At 47.0% G+C, this 17,632-nt stretch overlaps 1 protein-coding gene across 1 annotated transcript in view; it reads right to left on the bottom strand.

Moving 5' to 3' along the window:
• Window positions 1-17,632, bottom strand: part of Gpr107 (G protein-coupled receptor 107) — a 66,827-nt gene that overhangs the window by 45,818 nt on the left and 3,377 nt on the right. The window contains exons 2-5 of the mRNA XM_021149672.2: window positions 5,834-5,956; window positions 4,746-4,796; window positions 4,112-4,194; window positions 744-883 (exon numbers count right to left, since the gene is read on the bottom strand). Coding sequence (XP_021005331.1) covers window positions 744-883; window positions 4,112-4,194; window positions 4,746-4,796; window positions 5,834-5,956 — 397 coding nt within the window. The remainder of the gene's footprint in view (window positions 1-743; window positions 884-4,111; window positions 4,195-4,745; window positions 4,797-5,833; window positions 5,957-17,632) is intronic.

The following is a 17,632-nucleotide window of genomic DNA, read 5'->3' as shown; positions in this document are numbered from 1 at the left end:
TTAGGTTTGAAGAGATGACTCAGTAGTTAAGAGCACTGGCTGCTCTTCCAGAGGTCCTAAGTTCAATTCCCAGCAACCACATGGTGGCTCACAGCCACCTCTAATGAGATCTGGTGCCCTCTTCTGGTACACAGGCAGAACACATAATAAATAAATCTTTAAAAAAAAAAAAAGACTCATCTTTATTTGCATGTGTGTGTGTGTGGTGTGTGTGGTGTGTGCGCCTTGTGTATGGGTGCCTGTGGAGGCCAGAAGGGTTTCGGATCCCTTGGAACTGGGTGTTCAGGTTTCATGAACCACCTGATGTGGATGTTGGGAGGTAAACTAGAGTCCTCTGGAGGGCAAACAAGTTTTCTTAACGGCTGAGCCATCTCTGCAGTCCCTACAGTAAGTCCAATGCCACAGTACCTGGATGACAATGCCTGGAGATGACAATGTATCACTTTAGGGAAAGGCTGAGGCTGAGCCTGTGTGAGAGTCAACTTACTAGGACGGTAGGATGGAATCAAAGTCAAGCAACGCACATGCGCAGGCTGACATGCGACAGAGCTCTGAGGCAGCATGTTCTATGCTGAGGAAATGAGCCGACGAGGAACAGTTACCAAAGTGCTGAGCCAGGATGAGGAGAGGCCTCTTTCCTCTCCCTTCTACTTGCTTCCTGTGTGGCCCCCACAGCACAGTGCTCAGACAATACAGACCAGGCTGCAGTTCTTGAAAACAAAATCTCTACAAAGCAGGCTTACCGAGGGTTCTCTGAGCCTCACTGACTTTGGGGTTGGAGCTGACAGCAGGCTCCTGGCTCCGACTCAAGATTTTCTCATCCTCGCTGAAGACAATCTCTGGTAACTGCTTACCAGCTTCTGGTGGGGATCTGACCTTGACTCTATATCCATGGAAAACAGAAAGGAGCGTTCAGAGCAGCAGTCCAGACTTCACTTTAACACTGCCATAGGCCCAGTTCAAGCCGTCTTTTTGTTTGTTTGTTTTGAAGACAAGGTTTCTGGCTGTTCTGGAACTAGCTCAGCAGACCACACTAGCTTCAAGCTCAAGAGAGCCGCCTACTTTTACCTCCCAGCTGCTAGGATTCAAAGTATATGCCACCATGCCCAGCTCCAGCTCTGAGTCTGGCACCTTGTGCCACCCCTGCCACATTAGAGATGTAGATTCTGCCATCTACATTCTATGTTGCAACTGAAGTGCAGAAAAGGTAAATACTGGCCAAGGACCAGAGAGACCATGCAGGGACAAAGTGCTTGCCTAGTCTGTACATGGCCCAGACCCTGGCCCCAGCCCTGCCACCCCAAGCTAGGAAGCAGCTGAGTGAGGAGCCTGAGTCTCTCTCTAAACCAGGGTAGTAGCAAATACATAATTATGCTGTTCACACATCCCTTAAGGATTCTTAGTGTGCTCAGAACACTGGTAAAGAAAAACAGAAGGCACAGCTTCTATAAGACAGTCAGGACAAGTCCAGGGACTGTGTGAGGAATTAGGGACACTACTAATTACTGGCCTAAAAGCCATTTCCTTCTTCTCCCTGTTTCAACAATTAATATATGTTTGTGTGTGCATATGCAAGTGCATGTGTACTATATGCATGCAAGGTCCTGGGAAGGCTTCCAAGCCCCCAGAGCTGAAGTAGTTCTAGGTGGTTGTGAGCCTCCCTGTGAATGCTGAGAGCCACACTTCGGTCCTCTGTAAGACTAATGAGTGCTCTTAACCACCAAGCCATCAATCTAGCACGCCACTCTTTTTTTCTTTTATAAGACAGAGTATTACTATGTAACCCTGGCCCGGAACTTACTGTGTAACAAAGCTAGCCTCAAACTCAAAGAGGTCTGTTGGCTTCCGTTTCCTGAGTGCTGCAATTAAAGATATGTGTCACCAGGAGCTGGAGAGATGGCTCAGTGGTTAAGAGCACTGACTGCCCTTCTAGAGGTCCTTAGTTCAATTCCCAGCAACCACATGGTGGCTCACAACCATCTGTAATGGGATCTGATGCCCTCTTCTGGTGTGTCTGAAGACAGTGTGTGTGTGTGTGTGTGTGTGTGTGTTCCTGAGAAGTGCCCACTAAGAGTGGGAGAGTGGAGGTAAAAGGCATAAGGGTCCCTAATCAGTCTCCAGCATGAACAAGCTGCCACTGAGCTGCCCTTTCCTGAGCCTGCTGCCACCGAGGGCCTCCAGGTGGGGAGTCAATCCCTGGTTCATTCATTTTGCCAGGCTCAGTCAGTCCCTTTTCTACCCAGTGCCAAACACCCTAACCTAGGAGACTGTCATCCTGACAGATGAAAGCAGAGGCAGCCAGGGGTAGATGTCTTAGTGAAGCTCTGACAAAGTGCTTCCTTTTTTTTTTTTTTTTTTTTTTTTTTTTTTTTTGGTTTTTCGAGACAGGGTTTTTCTGTATAGCCCTGGCTGTCCTGGAACTCACTTTGTAGACCAGGCTGGCCTCGAACTCAGAAATCCGCCTGCCTCTGCCTCCCGAGTGCTGGGATTAAAGGCGTGCGCCACCACGCCCGGCGTGCTTCCTTTTTTAAGAGACTTCCTCACTGGAAGCTTCCTCTTTCTGCTTCTGACCATGTATATCTCGAAGTGGCCGCTCGGTCTGACAACAACCTGGACACAGTACTCTTGGCTTGGAAGCCTTTGAAGTCTCCTCAGGAACTGCACACAGGCCAGAGAGCTCATTCACTGGGAAAAGCACTGGTGCTGAAGTCTGACAACCTGACTTCAGCCCAGAAGCCCACACAGTGGAAGAAGAGATCTGACTCCCATAGAGTGCTCCCTGACCTCCATATGCTCTGACCAGCACCCACACAATAAATGAACCTAAGACATGAGGGGAGTTGCAGATAAGTTGGGATGGCTGGGCATGGAGATGCTTGGTTGGCAAAGGACTTGCCTCCAAATTATACAGACCTGAATCTAATCCTCAGAGCCTGTAGAAGTGGGCGTGGTAGTGGGAAGGTGGAGACACGAGTCTCCTGAAGTTTACTGGCCAACTAATCTAGGCAATTCAGCAAAGATTCAGGCTCAGAGATAGATTCTTCATCAAGAAAAAATGGCAGAACCCTGGCCATGGTGGCGTATACCCTTTTCTTTGTTTTTTTGTTTGTTTGTTTGTTTCAGACAGGGTTTCTCTGTGTAGCCCTTGGTGTTCTGAAACTCACTCTATAGACGAAGCTAGCCTCGAACACACAGAGATCTGCCTCCTGAGTGAGTGCTAAGACTAATGAATTAATTAATGGTATGCACATCTTTCATCTCAGCGCTAGGGAGGCAGAGTCAGGCAGATCTCTGAGTTCAAGGCCAGCCTGGTCTACACCATGAGATCCTGCTCACGGGAGTGGGGGAATGGGGTATGATTGAGGAAGACACCCAACATCATCTTCTGCTGCACTTCCCAAACATGAAACCCAGGCAGTGGCCAGATGGAAATATTTCTAACTTGAAAACACAAAATCCCCTAATTCATCTAAGTTCCAATGTGTTTATTAAAAGGATTGAGTTGTCAGACTCCTCACCAGTGACCTTTTTTTTTTTAATTTTTTTTTTAGTGCAAAAGGACAAAGGCCTTCACCTGTGCTCTGTAGTAGCCATCCCTCAAGGACAATCTCGTAGGTGACACTAGCACTGTGAGGCAGGAAAGGGACTGAGCCCTGGAGTTACACAGCCTCTTAGTGGCAGATGCTGCCTGGACCTTGTCAAGTTTCCTCCCTACCTCCTCTAATGTGTTCCCCACCAGTCACCTCGGATGCTAACACGGTGCTCATCACCATGCTCCTGTACTGGGCCAGCCCTCTCCTGCGGATGCAGTCGCCCTTCCTGTCTCATTCATCTGGAAAAGCTGACTCACCATAAAGCTGCCGGCCTAAGGCTGACCTGAAACCGTCCTTCCATGGCATGCAAACCCCTCTTCCTTTCCTCTACTGTGCTGCAGTCAGTCATTTGGATTGTCCTCTGTCCGCCTTCCCCAGGCGGGCTCTGTCTCCCTGCACATGGGCTCCATCTCCAGCACTCAGTGTAGGATAGACATATAGTAGATGTGTGAGCGCCAACTGCCGTCACTGTCCTCACGGCACTGAGGGCGAGCAGAGGGAACTTTGGAATTACTTACATGCTTCCAGAGATGTCTAAGATGACAAGAGTGACAGAAGACATGGACTTCTTTTTTAAAATACAGTAATTCACATCTTCATCCTGCCAAAGGAAGAGCAAGTGTGTGTCATCGTGTTCACTATGGAAGAATGAGGCACATCAACAGCTCCTGCTCCCTCCAACAGAGCCTACAAGTTTCAGCAGCAACCACCTTCAAATAGGACTGTGGGCTGAAGGGTGTCCTGAGCCCCAGTGAAGGACTGCAGTCAGGCCACTGCAATCCTAGCACCTGGGAAGTAGAGGTGGGAACACCAACCAGTGTGTTCTGGGATAGTCTAAGATCCAGAGTGTGGTGGAGCGTGCCTGTAATCCTAGGACTCTTGAGACTGAGGCAGGAGGACTGCTCCAAGTGTAAGAGCACCCTGGACTACAGAATGAAACCCTGCCATCCCCTACTGTCTCTTTAAAAAGGGAACAGGGGCTAGAAAGAAGACTCAGTTGTCAAGAGCACTTATTCAGCTCTTGCAGAGGTCCTGATTCTCAGCACCCATGATCATAACTGTAACTCATTTCCAGGGGAGCCTCTGACGGCACCAGGCAAGCATGTGGGCAAAATACCAACACACACAAAACTGTTTTAAAAGGCAACTTACCAGGTAAGAAGAAAAGCCATCGTTCTTAGTCCGGTCCAGACTGAATCCGATCTGAAGGCAGCAAAGAGAGGACAGACTGAGCCCCTCACACCATCGTCTGCCCTTGCCTTTCTTACTCCAAGAGCAAAATTAACTTAAAGAGCAACAAACACAGAAAGCAGTCCCCTCCGCCTGGCCTCTCATTTTTCTTAAGTGCTCTCTTGTTTGTTTGTTTTTCTTCTCTCTCTCGCCCTGCGCCCTCAGGCCCAAAGATTTATTTATTTATTTATTATATGTAAGTACACCATTGCTGTCTTCAGACACTCCAGAAGAGGGCATCAGATCTCATTACAGATGGTTGTGAGCCACCATGTGGTTGCTGGGAATTGAACTCAGCACCTCTGGAAGAACAGTCAGTGCTCTTAATCACTGAGCCACCTCTCCAGCCTGAGGGTTCTCTTGTAAGAAGGACACAGCTGCTCAAGTAAAATCATTAATCAAATATTTATTCAAGAACTCCAGGATTTGAGAACTGCTCAGTGGTCAAGAGTGCTGGCTGCTATGCTCTTCCAGAGGTCCTGCGTTCAATTCCTTAGCAACAACATGGTGCCTCACACCCATCTGCAATGGGATCCAATTCCTTCTTCTGGTGTCCAGGTGCACATGCAGATAAATCACTCACAGGCCACAACCTGAGGTTGGGAACACTCATCCAGCATGGGTAAGGCCCTGGGTTCCACCCCAGCACTGCACGGACTATAGGAAGCATAAAAGTAAAGCTGGGGCTGGAGAGACGGCTCAGTGGTTAGAGCACTGACTGCTTTTTTTTTTTTTCCCCCCCCAGAGGTCATGAGTTCAAATCCCAGCAACCACATGGTAGCTCACAACCATCTGTAATAGATCTGATGCCCTCTTCTGGTGTGTCTGAGGACAGCTACAGTGTACTTACATATAATAATAAATGAATCTTAAATAGAGAAAAGTAAAGCTGGCCCTGTAGCGTGCTTTGGTACAGTGTATTTTGGAACTGTCAATACTGAATTTTCTCCAGTTTGTCAAGGAGGGAGGAGGCTGATGGAGTAACCCCTGACCCACAGGAAGACACTTGCCTCAGCATCCTTGTCCGTGGCTCCCTCAGGCTCGTTCACAGAGAGGCTGCTGACGTTGACCACCATGTACCCGTCCTTGAAGAACCCGAAGGTGTTGAGATGGACTTTATGCCGCACATCATCCTACAGAGATTGGGGTTGATGTCTCATTAGTCAGCTTGTTCATTTGCTTGACAAGCTAGCTACGTGTCCGGTTTCATGGTGGGCAGTCTAAGTTCCCATTGGTGCAAAGACAGACCCACAAGCTGTCACAAGCTACCCTTTAAATGTTGAAAAGGACTCCGATAGATGTCAAAGCCCTGCAGAGGGCAACTGTGGACTCATTCATTTCAGCATACATGTATGGGCTCTAGGCAAATTGGTCAGGGTCAAGTTGACATGTGAATCCCACAGCAAGGTGAACCATGATTAATCAGCCTGCATTCTTCCTGAAAGAAGAGTGCCTGTCTTCTGGTAGGCAAAACTTTATAGAGGAGGCCAAGTCACAGGGTGCACACCTTTAATCCCCACCCAGGAGGCAGAGGCAGGAGGGTGAGTTCAAGGCCAGGCTGGTTTACACTGGGTTCCTGGCCAGCCAGGGGTATATAGTGAGAACCTGTTTAAAAGAAAGACAAGCGGGCATGGTGGCACACGTCTTTAATCCCAGCACTCAGGAGGCAGTGGCAGGCGGATTTCTGAGTTCGAGGCCAGCCTGGTCTACAAAGTGAGTTCCAGGACAGCCAGAGCTACACAGAAAAACCCTGTCTCAAAAAAACCAAAAAAAAAAAAAAAAAAAAAGAAAGAAAGACAAACAACGGCCCCTCAAAAAAACATAGGGGGCTGGAGGCTAGGACCTAGTTCAGTTAAAAACACTTGCTGCTCTTCCGTCAACTATCTCCCATCAACCACATTAGGAGGCTCATAACCATCTGTAACTCCAGGGGATCTTTTGCCTTTGGCTTCTGTGAGCACCTGCATTCATATGCACATACCCACATGCAGATACATACACCTACACAGAATTAAGAATAATTTAAAATTTAATATTTATGAGGCTGGAGAGATGGATCAGTGGTTAAGAGCATTGACTGCGCTTCCAGAGGTCCTGAGTTCAATTCCCCACAACCACATGGTGGCTCACAACCATCTGTATGGGATCTGATGCCCTCTTCTGATGTGTCTGAAGACAGCTACAGTGTACATAAAATACATAAAATAAATAAATCTTTAAAAAAATACTCCCCCCCCCCCAGAAACAATTTTGTAATGTATAAAAGAAACCAATTCTGTCGGGGGAGGGGAGTGTTGAAGTAAGTACAAGCGCCCTGCTGCCCTCAGCTCCTCCCAGACTTTTCTCACTTGACCCTAAGTGATACCCAGTATGCTGGGCCTTAGGGCAGAAGCTAATGCAGAGGCCCTCCCAGGAACAAGTCAAGTGGAGACAGACAACTGAGCAGGGGAATCCCGGGCATGCTCAAGCCTCAGCCCACAGAGAAGCCCAACCCCTGCCTGCCTCCATGTCTCAACTGAAGTTGGACCAGGACAAGATATCAGCAAAGCCTTCTAACACAGCTTCGTCCTAACATGTCACATTCCTGAGAATACATGAACTGTCTGTGACAAGGTGGCTCTTTACTCATACTGCTGGAGCTACCCAGACAATAGCGGCTGTTGATGGGACCCTCGCCTATAGCTACAAGTTTCCAGGCCTCAGAGGCTGTCAATGGGACCTTCTGAGGGGCTAGGATAATCCCCACCCACAAGGCCAAGAGACAATGCCCGGAAAGCTGCCACCAGGAGGGTCTTATTTCCTGGCTGACTCTGGCTCCTCATCCCAACTAGGTCTGAGGGTCGGAGCACTGGTCCTCAGCAACGGTCTAATGCAAACTCTCTCCAGACTCCTGCAATATCTCAGAATGGCACTCACTTCCTCCCCTCCCCTCCCCCTCCCTCCTCCAGCCAGTGTTTTCAACTCCCTCTTCCCTTTTTTGGTCCTCTGGGAATTTCCTTTACTGCAGAGTACAGCTAGGCATTTGGAGCAGTGTGCTGCCTCTCACTTCCCAGTGACAGGAGACTGAGACAAACCCACACTCCCACAGAGAAGCAATCTGCAGAGCAAAGCAAGCCCACTCACAATACACACACACACACACACACACACACACACACAGGACAGGATTTGGAGGGGACGGTGACTGCTCCTCAAAAAAAAAAGGGACTTTCCAGTCACTTGAGGGAAAGGCAAGGCTTGAGAAAATTGTGAAAGCACTAATAATTGTTTCCTGCTGGCTACAGTGTGTTTACATTGGGGAAATAAGCTGAGTTGTACATTTCTGTTCAGCACGTACATATTTTACTTTTTTCTTGTATTTTGTTTATTTACTTGTGTGTGTATGCACATGTCACAGTACAAAGAAAAAGTCAGAAGACAACTTGTAGGAGTCCAGTCCAGCATGGGGGGGGGGGGCAGGTCATCAGGCTTTCACTGCTGAGCCATCTCACTGGTCCCAAACTTCCATTTTCAGAGTATAAGTCTTCTACTCTGTCCAATATGTAGGAAGTTTATAGCAGACACACATGAGAGGCAGAGGCATGTGGGTCTTTGTGAGTTCAAGCCTAGAACAGCTAGGGTTACACAGTGAGACCTCATCTTTAAACAAAGCTCTATGAGGAGCACCATGCACCTGACACGGCAGCACACCTGCAGTACACACCTGTAGCACACCCCAGCACTTGGCACACAGAGGCAGGAGGATCAGGAGCTCAAGAGGATGAGAAGTTGGGTGGCAGCTCAGTATTCCTGCCCTCTCCCTGCTACTTTCAGCAGCCAAGCTCCCTGACAATAGGACAGTACAGGGAGAAGATGTGGGGACAGAAAGGGTCTGCCAGAGCATCCCAAGGCTGACCCTGCCAGACACCAGCAACAGAGAGGATGCACCAGCCACCGCCTGCACAGGACCCAGCAAGGCTCTAAGGAGCGCTCTGCAACACGGAGCTGCCTCCCTACAACTCTACAAGGCGGGTGCTGCTCTGCTCAGGCTACAAAGGAAGAAACAGGCCCAGACAGGTAAGCGCTGGCTTGGACCAGAGAAGCAGACCCAACCTAGGCAGGAACTCCACACCTGGGCTCTTACTCACCACATGCCTTTCACAAGCAAATAAACAGTGCACCTTTTATCTTGCTTTGAACTAGTCTGCATTACACAGGAGTCGAGAAAGTGCCAGGGCTTGTCCCTCCTTACACACACACACACCTGTGCCAATTAGGGGAACAAATCCCAGAAGACCCACCACCTCATCTACAATTCTCTTGGTATGTATCTCCAATGTGGGCCAAAAGAAAAACAGCAACAGTGTGCTGTACGCTTGATCACAGTAAACTGCACATCAGGTGAATTCAACAAGATCATTCAGCTATGGAAAGTCAAGGTCGCAGGGACAAGAAACACTGTACTGGAGAGGGGATGCAGCTCAGAGGGAGAATGGTGCCTGGAATGTGTAAATGAGCCGCTAGATTGGAATATATCACCGCACCTAGATACCCAAACAAGGTCGCAGGCGCTCTGTCAACAGTCCACAGAGGGGCAGCCCCAGTTTGAAGATGCAACACTGCTGATTAATGTTCTGGCTTGTTTGGTTTTGTTTTTCTTGAAATGGGATCTCATGGAGAGGGCCGTACTGACTTTCAACTCAAAATCTTTCTTCAGCCTTGCCGATGCACCACACCAAGCCTGGACGTAGTCATCAGAGAGGAAAATGCAGCCCATGATTCCAGAATATGGGAAGTTATTCGGAAAGGCTTACTCTTAGTTTCAATGATCTATTTTGTTAAACTGAAACTGTATTTTAAAACCCAGGTATAGTGGGAGCAGCCTTTAATCCCAGTACTGGAAAGGCAGAGGCAGAGGCAAATAAATAAATAAGGGCCTACAAGATGACTCAGTGAGTAGGGGACTTGTTGCCTCTAAGCTCGAGAGCCTGAGATCACCTTCCAGGAGCCACACAGTGAAAGGAGAGAACCTGCTCCCACAAGTCAACACCCGCAAGTTCTCAGTGCCTATGTGCCCCACCCCACATTAGAGAAATAAAAATTCTTAAATGATAAAATAAATAGTTAAAGCCACACTTGGCAGTACACACCTGCAATCCCAACACTAGGAAGGCTGAGGCAAAAGGATTATAGACTGAAGGGCCATCCTGAGTTATACAGAACTTTTTTATTCTTTATCCCAGTGCTAGGGAGGCAAAGGCAGGTGGCTCTCTGTGAGATCAAGGCTAGCCTAGTCTCCATAGTGAATTCTAAGTTAACCAGAGCTATAAAGTAAGATCTTGTCATCCCCCCAAAAATTTTAATGTATTTCATGTAGACAGAGAGACACACAAAAGTGAAATCTTACTAAAGTACGTTTCAGGTTTACCGAAATAAAATAAGTTGTTTTTGTTTGTTTGTTTGTTTGTTTGTTTTTCGAGACAGGGTTTCTCTGTGTAGCCCTGGCTGTCCTGGAACTCACTTTGTAGACCAGGCTGGCCTCGAACTCAGAAATTCGCCTGCCTCTGCCTCCCAAGTGCTGGGATTAAAGGCGTGCTGTGCCATCACACCCAGCATAAGATAAGTTTTTAAAAGACAACAGCAAGCTAATAAACATGCTGCCAGCCAAAACCTCACCAACAGTCAATTTAAATGAGATACCACCATTTACTACTGGGCTGGCAGAAGCCAAGCTGAGGTCGTGGCTGGGCAGAGAAGTGTGTGGACAACAGAACACTCAGTCTGGAACGGGCACTCAGTTAGAGGAGGAAGAAGTCTGTGTCCCTAATGGCCCCAGCATCAGGTGCCTAGACACTCGCACTCCAGATCACAGCGAGGGAAAAGGGGGAAGGAGCAGCAGTGAGCGACTATGTCCTTTGTGTCTCTGGATTTCATCCTTCTCTATCCCTTCCCTCCTCAGAAAATGGCTAGGTCCTCTTGTAGGTTTTAACTTATATTGGCAAGCAAGAAATACTGGTTCTGAAAGCTTGAAGCAGGAGGACTGCCATGAGTTCAAAGCCAGCCTCAACTAGATGAATGACAAACTACCCTGGGCTCTAAGAATGTAACTCTATATCCAGGAGAAGAAAAAAAAAGCAAACAAAAATATCTCTAGAATTGAGGGTGTAGCTTAGTTGTTAGAGAGCCTGCATGTGAAAGGAAATAAAACTTGAGACCTGTGATTCATGTAATTTGTGTCAAATAGCCCAAAGAGTTGTTTGTGAGCTTTGAAACCTGGGGCTGAGAACATAGCAGAACAGGCCAGGACATGCCCGGGCAGGCCCATCGTTACATGTCCTGACTGGCCTAGTGCCTCCCTATCTCTCCCCCTTCTGACAGTCTGTTGATGTTTAAATGGGCCAATCATGTGAAACCGCGCCAATTCCTTCCCCAGCCCCACCCCTTTCCTATAAAAGCCCCTAGCTTCCAAGCCTTCGGGTCGAAACCACTGTCTCCTGCGTGAGATACGGTTTGGTTCGACCCGGAGCTCCGCCATTATGGCTCCACCATGTGGTCAACACCTCTGTCTCCTGCGAGAGATATATGTCGGCCTGGAGCTCCATTAAACGACCTCATGCTTTTACATCAAGATGGCCATCTGTTCGTGATTCTTGGGTGCACACTGAACAAAAATTGAGTGAGGGTTTCCCCCACTAGGTTCTTTCATTTGCACACAGCTCTGGTTCAGATCTCCAGCACTTCATACACCAACCATGGTACAGGCCTAAAATCCCAAGTCTGGGAGGTAGAGGCAAGATCAGGTCAAGGCCATACTCAGCTCTTTAACAAGTTTGAGGCCAGCCTGACACGAATTACACCCTGTCTCAAAAACAAAAACCTCAGTCCCTGACAAGGCTTGGTGATCCCTGGCTATAACTGCAGCTACTTGCCAGGCCATGCAGAGGGTGGCAAGGTACAGGCTAGCCTGGGCAGAAGGTTGCTTGGAAGGAAGAAAAGAAGGAAGGACTCACAGGTCGAACATAAATATCACAAAGTAGCAGCTTTAAAATCTGGCTAAATCAATAATGCTTACATAGATCTGCAACTTCCATTTTCAGCAACAATGTATCTATCCTTCCTGGTCTCTATGTGGATACATTTTCCTGTTGTGCTTGTAGTCCATCTGTCCAAACATCATCACAGCTCTCAACACACACACACCAGGAGCATACAGCCATTTCTTCTTTTTTTGGGGGGGTGGGGAGGGGTGTTCGGGACAGGGTTTCTCTGTATAGCCCTGGCTGTCCTGGAACTCAGTTTGTAAACCAGGCTGGCCTTGAACTCAGAAATCTGCCTGCCTCTGCCTCCGGAGTGCTGGAATTAGAGGTGTGCGCCACCACGCCCAGCTTTTAATAGACTTTTTAAGGTTTATTTTTATTATTTACTGTGTCTGTCTATCTATTTGCATACATGTATTCCCTTGGAGGCAGAAAAGAATGCTCTGGAGTTGGAACTGTGATCCATCCATGTTTTTAACCTTTGTACCAGGCCTGCAGATTGCAAGTCCGTGATACACTGTGGCTGCTTACGTTCTTACTAGCACCACTGTCACTGTCTATTATTGGTAGGAGGAGAGTGTGGTCACGGTGTGGAGGTCAGAAAACAACTCCATGTCACTCCTTCCACCTTTCTGAGAGTTCCAGGGTCAGCTGCTTTGCACAGCAAGTGTGGTGCCTGCTGAGCAGCTTACCAGCCTGAGAGCTCACCTTTGACCTTAGACTGCACATCTCTCTTCCAGTCTTTAAATTTTTCTTTTTTAACATTGTGTGATATATGTTGTCATATGAGTTTTTATTTTTTAATTCTGGAGAAAGCCTATCAATCTTTATTGCTAGTAGTTATTTAACATCCATGCTTGTTTGTGTGTTTGCATGCAGCAAGGCCAGAGGACAACCCCCAGCTTCAAACTCTGCCTTCTTTGAGATAAGGCCCTCAATGCTTGGAACATACAGATTAGACTAGACGAACCTGTGAGTCCCAGGTCCGCTGTCTCTGCTTCCCCACTGGGATCACAATGAATGCTGGCGTGCCTGACATTTGTTACATGGATGCTAACGACTGAATTCAGGTCTTCAAATCTGTAAGTCAAACACATTACCAGCCCTCCTGGTAGTACTAAAAAAAAAAAAAAAAATTTAAATTCTTTTTGGGGCTGAAAAGTGATGGTCCAGCCGGGTGTGGTGGCGCACATCTTTAATCCCAGCACTCGGGAGGCAGAGGCAGGCGGATTTCTGAGTTCGAGGCCAGCCTGGTCTACAGAGTGAGTTCCAGGACAGCCAGACAAAAAAAAACCTATCCAAAAAAAAAAAAAAAAAAAAAAAAAAAAAAAAGTGATGGTCCAGCAGTGAAGAGTCTGAATCCTATTCAGCAGTCAAAGGACTAAAGTTCAGATCCCATCACCAGAACACCTGTAACCCCAGCTCTGAGGTGACTGTTGCTGACTTCCAACCTTAAAGATACAAAGTCTAGATTCAGAGAGACTCCATCTCAAAGGAATGAGTGACAGAGATGGAAGAAGACACATAACACCCTAATCCTGCCTTTATACATGCGCTCAGGCATGCATACCTGTGTGTACATAAGTACACACACCAACTATTTAGTTACATTTAAGCAATCCTTGAATCCAAAGTTATAGAATGCTCATGGATATTTCTTTCCAAAACATTTGTCTACACAGCATATATTTCTGTGTAAGTATAAGGTGGGCACTGCAAAGTGCTAAGACTACTTAGCAGCAGCATCTCCTAGCCCCATTATCCTATGATCCCACATCTGCACAGATGTCACACTCACACCTCTGCCTCCTGTGCTGACCTCCCCTCCTGTCACATGGCTTCAGGCTGTGAGTCTGAAGAAAGTAAGAGCCCTCCCCCCTCCTTGTGTGCACTTCTGTTGGCTACTTAGAGCTACTGGTGATTGGTGAGAAGACAGAGTGGGCAAAAGAAGCCCCAGGGAGCAAATAATGCCATTGAAGCTGGAAGTAACAGGTCTAAGGAAAACTTCATCCAGCTGCACACATCTGCAAGAAGGGCAAGGACAGTAGCTCTAGAGAGAGAAAGCTGGCTCGCCAATGAGCATGGACATCCCTCCCGGGAAAAATAGGAGGCTACTGCTGAGTTTCACCCACAGTGAAATCGTGTATTAGCTACGCTTCTGTTGCTGTGATAAATTATCAAGACCAAGGCAACTCACAGAGGAAGTTTACACGAACTTGCAGTTATAGGGGATAAGAGTCTATAATGGCAGAGCAGGGGCATGGCGACTGGAACAGGGGCTAAAGGCTCATATCTTGAACTCCCAGCATGAAAGAGAAGACAGTGAGCTAGAAATGGTGGAGTCTTTTAACTCTCAAAGCTCTCACACCTCCTCTAGCAAAGCCAATCACCTAAGCTTCCCCAAACAGCACCACTAACTGGGAACCAAGAATTCAAATGCCCAAGACCATGGAAGATATTTCTAATTCAAACTATCACAGATGATAAGACCCAGTTTTGGGCTGGGCGTGGTGGTGCACGCCTTTAATCCCAGCACTTGGGAGGCAGAGGCAGGCGAATTTCTGAGTTCGAGGCCAGTCTGATCTACAAAGTGAGTTCCAGGACAGCCAAGGCTACACAAAGAAACCCTGTCTCAAAAAACAAAAAACAAAAACAAATAAAAATAAATCCAGTTTTTTAAGAAAATCACTCTAGGGCTGGAGAGATGGCTCAGTGGTTAAGAGCACTGCCTGCTCTTTCAAAAGTCCTGAATTCAATTCCCAACACCCACATGGTGACTCATAACCATCTATCCTGGATCAGATGCCCTCCTGTGGCATGCAGGCGCCTATACATACATACATCCATACACACACACACACACACACACACACACACACACACACACACACACAGAGTGAATCACCCTAGTGGGCTAAATAAATAAGTAAAATGTAAAACTCTATGAGCTAGAAGATGCTGTAGACTACACTGGTCCAGGAGTCATAAGGGTGGACCACAGGAAGCAGCAATTGTGGTAATAACACACAAGAAGACAGGGGATTGGGAGCTATTTAGAGTATTCTACAAAACTTGGTGACTTGGTGAAATGACAGATTTCCAGCTTGAGAAATGAACAGCCAGTGGTCTAGTTACTAAGAAACCCAAAGTGGGAGGGAGAGTACACAGGCTGGGGGTGGAGGGTGGGGAGGACAGCCCAACCAACACAGAAGACAATGAGAGCATCTGAACACTCACAGGTCTGGCCACCCTACCCCAACATACCAAACTATGAAAGGTAAAGAAGACAGATGGGGTAGCCTGTGCTTGGAATCCCATAATTGGGACAGAGGAACATGAGATCAAGAGTTCAAAGACAAACCAGGTTTTACTGTGAACACCTTTAATCCCAACACTTCAAAGGAGGCAGAGGAAGGCAAATTTCTGTGAGTTCCAGTCTAGTCAACAAAGTGAGTTTCAAAACATTGAGGATTATTACACAGAGAAATTATGTCTCAGAAAAACCACTTAAAAAAGAAAAAGAAAAAAAGAAAAGAAAAGAGAAAGAAGAGAAGGAAAGAAGGAAGGAAGGAAAGAAAGAAAGAGGGAGGAAGAAAGGAAAAGAAAGAAGGAAAGGAAAGGAAGAAAGAAGGAAAGGAAGAGAGTGTGCAGAGCCATTCTTGGCTGTATAATGAGTATGAGGCACGCCTAAGCCATATGGAACCTTCCTTAAAAAAACAAGCAAGAAATCCAAACTAATCAAAACTGTTAAGATAGCCCAGCAGGCAGAGGCTCCTGTTATCAAGACTGCTGACCTGAGTTGGTCCTGTGGACCCACATGATGGAAGGAGAGAGTCAGCTCCCAAATTTTCCTTCAATACAACATGCTTGTTATGTCTGTCATGCATGTACACACACATACACACTGACAGAAATGCACGTGTACAACTATGTAGACAGAGACAGACAGACCACACCACATACGAGATAAACATAAAAGAGTAACAACCAGGACGGAGGAGATGGCCCAGTGCATGTGCTTGCCACACAGAACGTCAGAAGCCCACGGGCCAGCTACATGCAGCATACAGCCTGCTGTATGCAGTGGGGAGGAGCACGAGCCCCCCACCCCCCAACAGGCAAGGACTAACACTCAAGATTCTTGTCTAACCTCCATATGCACGCCATGCTACATGAGCACCCGTGCGTGAGAACACACATGTCACATACATATTAATAAGTAAAGCAAGTGGGTAACCACTCAGCTTCATTCTTTAACCTTTACAGAATAGACTGATAGGGATCAGCTTACTGCCTGGTACTCTCAGGCTGTCCCAGCCTGCCTGTGCAGATAAGGTGTGCAGGCAACGCACTGCTGCCTTTGTTTTTGTGATGAGTAAACCAGGGCCTGGGATATGCCAAGCAATGTGGCACTACTGAGCTACACATCCAGCTCCTGGTTTGGTTTGGTTTGATTTTTGAAATGCTGGGACTGAACTCAGGCTATACGCATGCTAGACAAGTGTTCCATTGAGAAGCTACATCCCCAGGTCCTATTTTATCACTGAATTCCTTGCAAGCTAAGAATTAAGAATTTAGCTTGCACATTAAGAATTCTAATTTTGCTGGGCCTTAAATCCCAGCACTTGCACTCGGAGGCAGAGGCAGGCAAATCTGAGTCTGAGACCAGTCTGGTCTTTAGAGAGAGTTCCAGGGCAGCCAGGGCTACACAGAAAAACTCTGTCTCAAACAAGCAAACAAACGAACAAAAACAAACAAACAAACAGCAACAGGGGGCTGGAGAGATGGCTCAGCGTTTAAGAGCACTGACTTCTCTTCCGAAGGTCCTGAGTTCAAATCCCAGCAAGCACATGGTGGCTCACAACCATCCATAATGAGACTGACGCCCCCTTCTGGTATGTCCAAAGACAGTGTACTTAGATATAATAATAAATAAATCTTTAAAAAAAATTTAACTACAACCCTACCATATAGCCCAGCAACTCTACTCCAGCCCTGGGTGTCACCCAAGTTTCACAGACTTGCACATGAATGATGTTGGTAGGACATCCATCATAATAAAACAGGACCAGAGATGGGCATGGGGTCTGTACCTGTAATCCTAGCACTGGGCGGACAGAGGTCAGTTATACTAGGCAAAAGGTGATCACCCACAGAGGGCACTGGTATTCAACAATAGCTAACATCAAATTCCTGAGTTAAGGAGAAGGCTCTGTGGGTAAAGTGCTTGCCATGCAAGCAGGAGGATCCCCAGGACCCACCTAAAGCCAGAGGAGGCAGCACTAGTGTAATTCCAACATGTCTGTCTAGGAGAGGTGGAGACAGGAGAGCTCCCAGAAACTTGCTAAGCTGACAGATACAACAGCAAGCAGAAAAATAAATTCCCTGCCTCAAACAAGATAGGAGGTAAGGGCGGTCCAAGCCTGTCCTCTGACTTCTACGAGAACACCTCAATGCACACACATAAACAGATGCACACTCAGTACATGCCCATACAAAAGATAAAACTACTGAACCATGGCACAACGTGGATAAATCTAAAACATGTAAGAAGTTAGGGACAGAAGTCTACCTGCTGGACAGCTCCATTTCTCACAAAGTACCTGCAAGGACAGCTCTATGAAACACACAGCAGGTCTTCAAGACAGAAACTCTGTCTCAAAAAAACAGCAACGAAAGAACTCAAACTTTTAATTTTTTTTTTATATATATAACCCAAAATCTAGGGTTTGTGCTATTTTTTAAGGCTTATTTATTTATATGAGTACACTGTAGCTGTCATCAGACACACCA

The sequence above is a fragment of the Mus caroli genome, chromosome 2 (assembly GCF_900094665.2).
Source record: "Mus caroli chromosome 2, CAROLI_EIJ_v1.1, whole genome shotgun sequence".
Taxonomy (NCBI): domain Eukaryota; kingdom Metazoa; phylum Chordata; class Mammalia; order Rodentia; family Muridae; genus Mus; species Mus caroli.
This window is presented reverse-complemented; position numbering and strand designations above follow the sequence as displayed.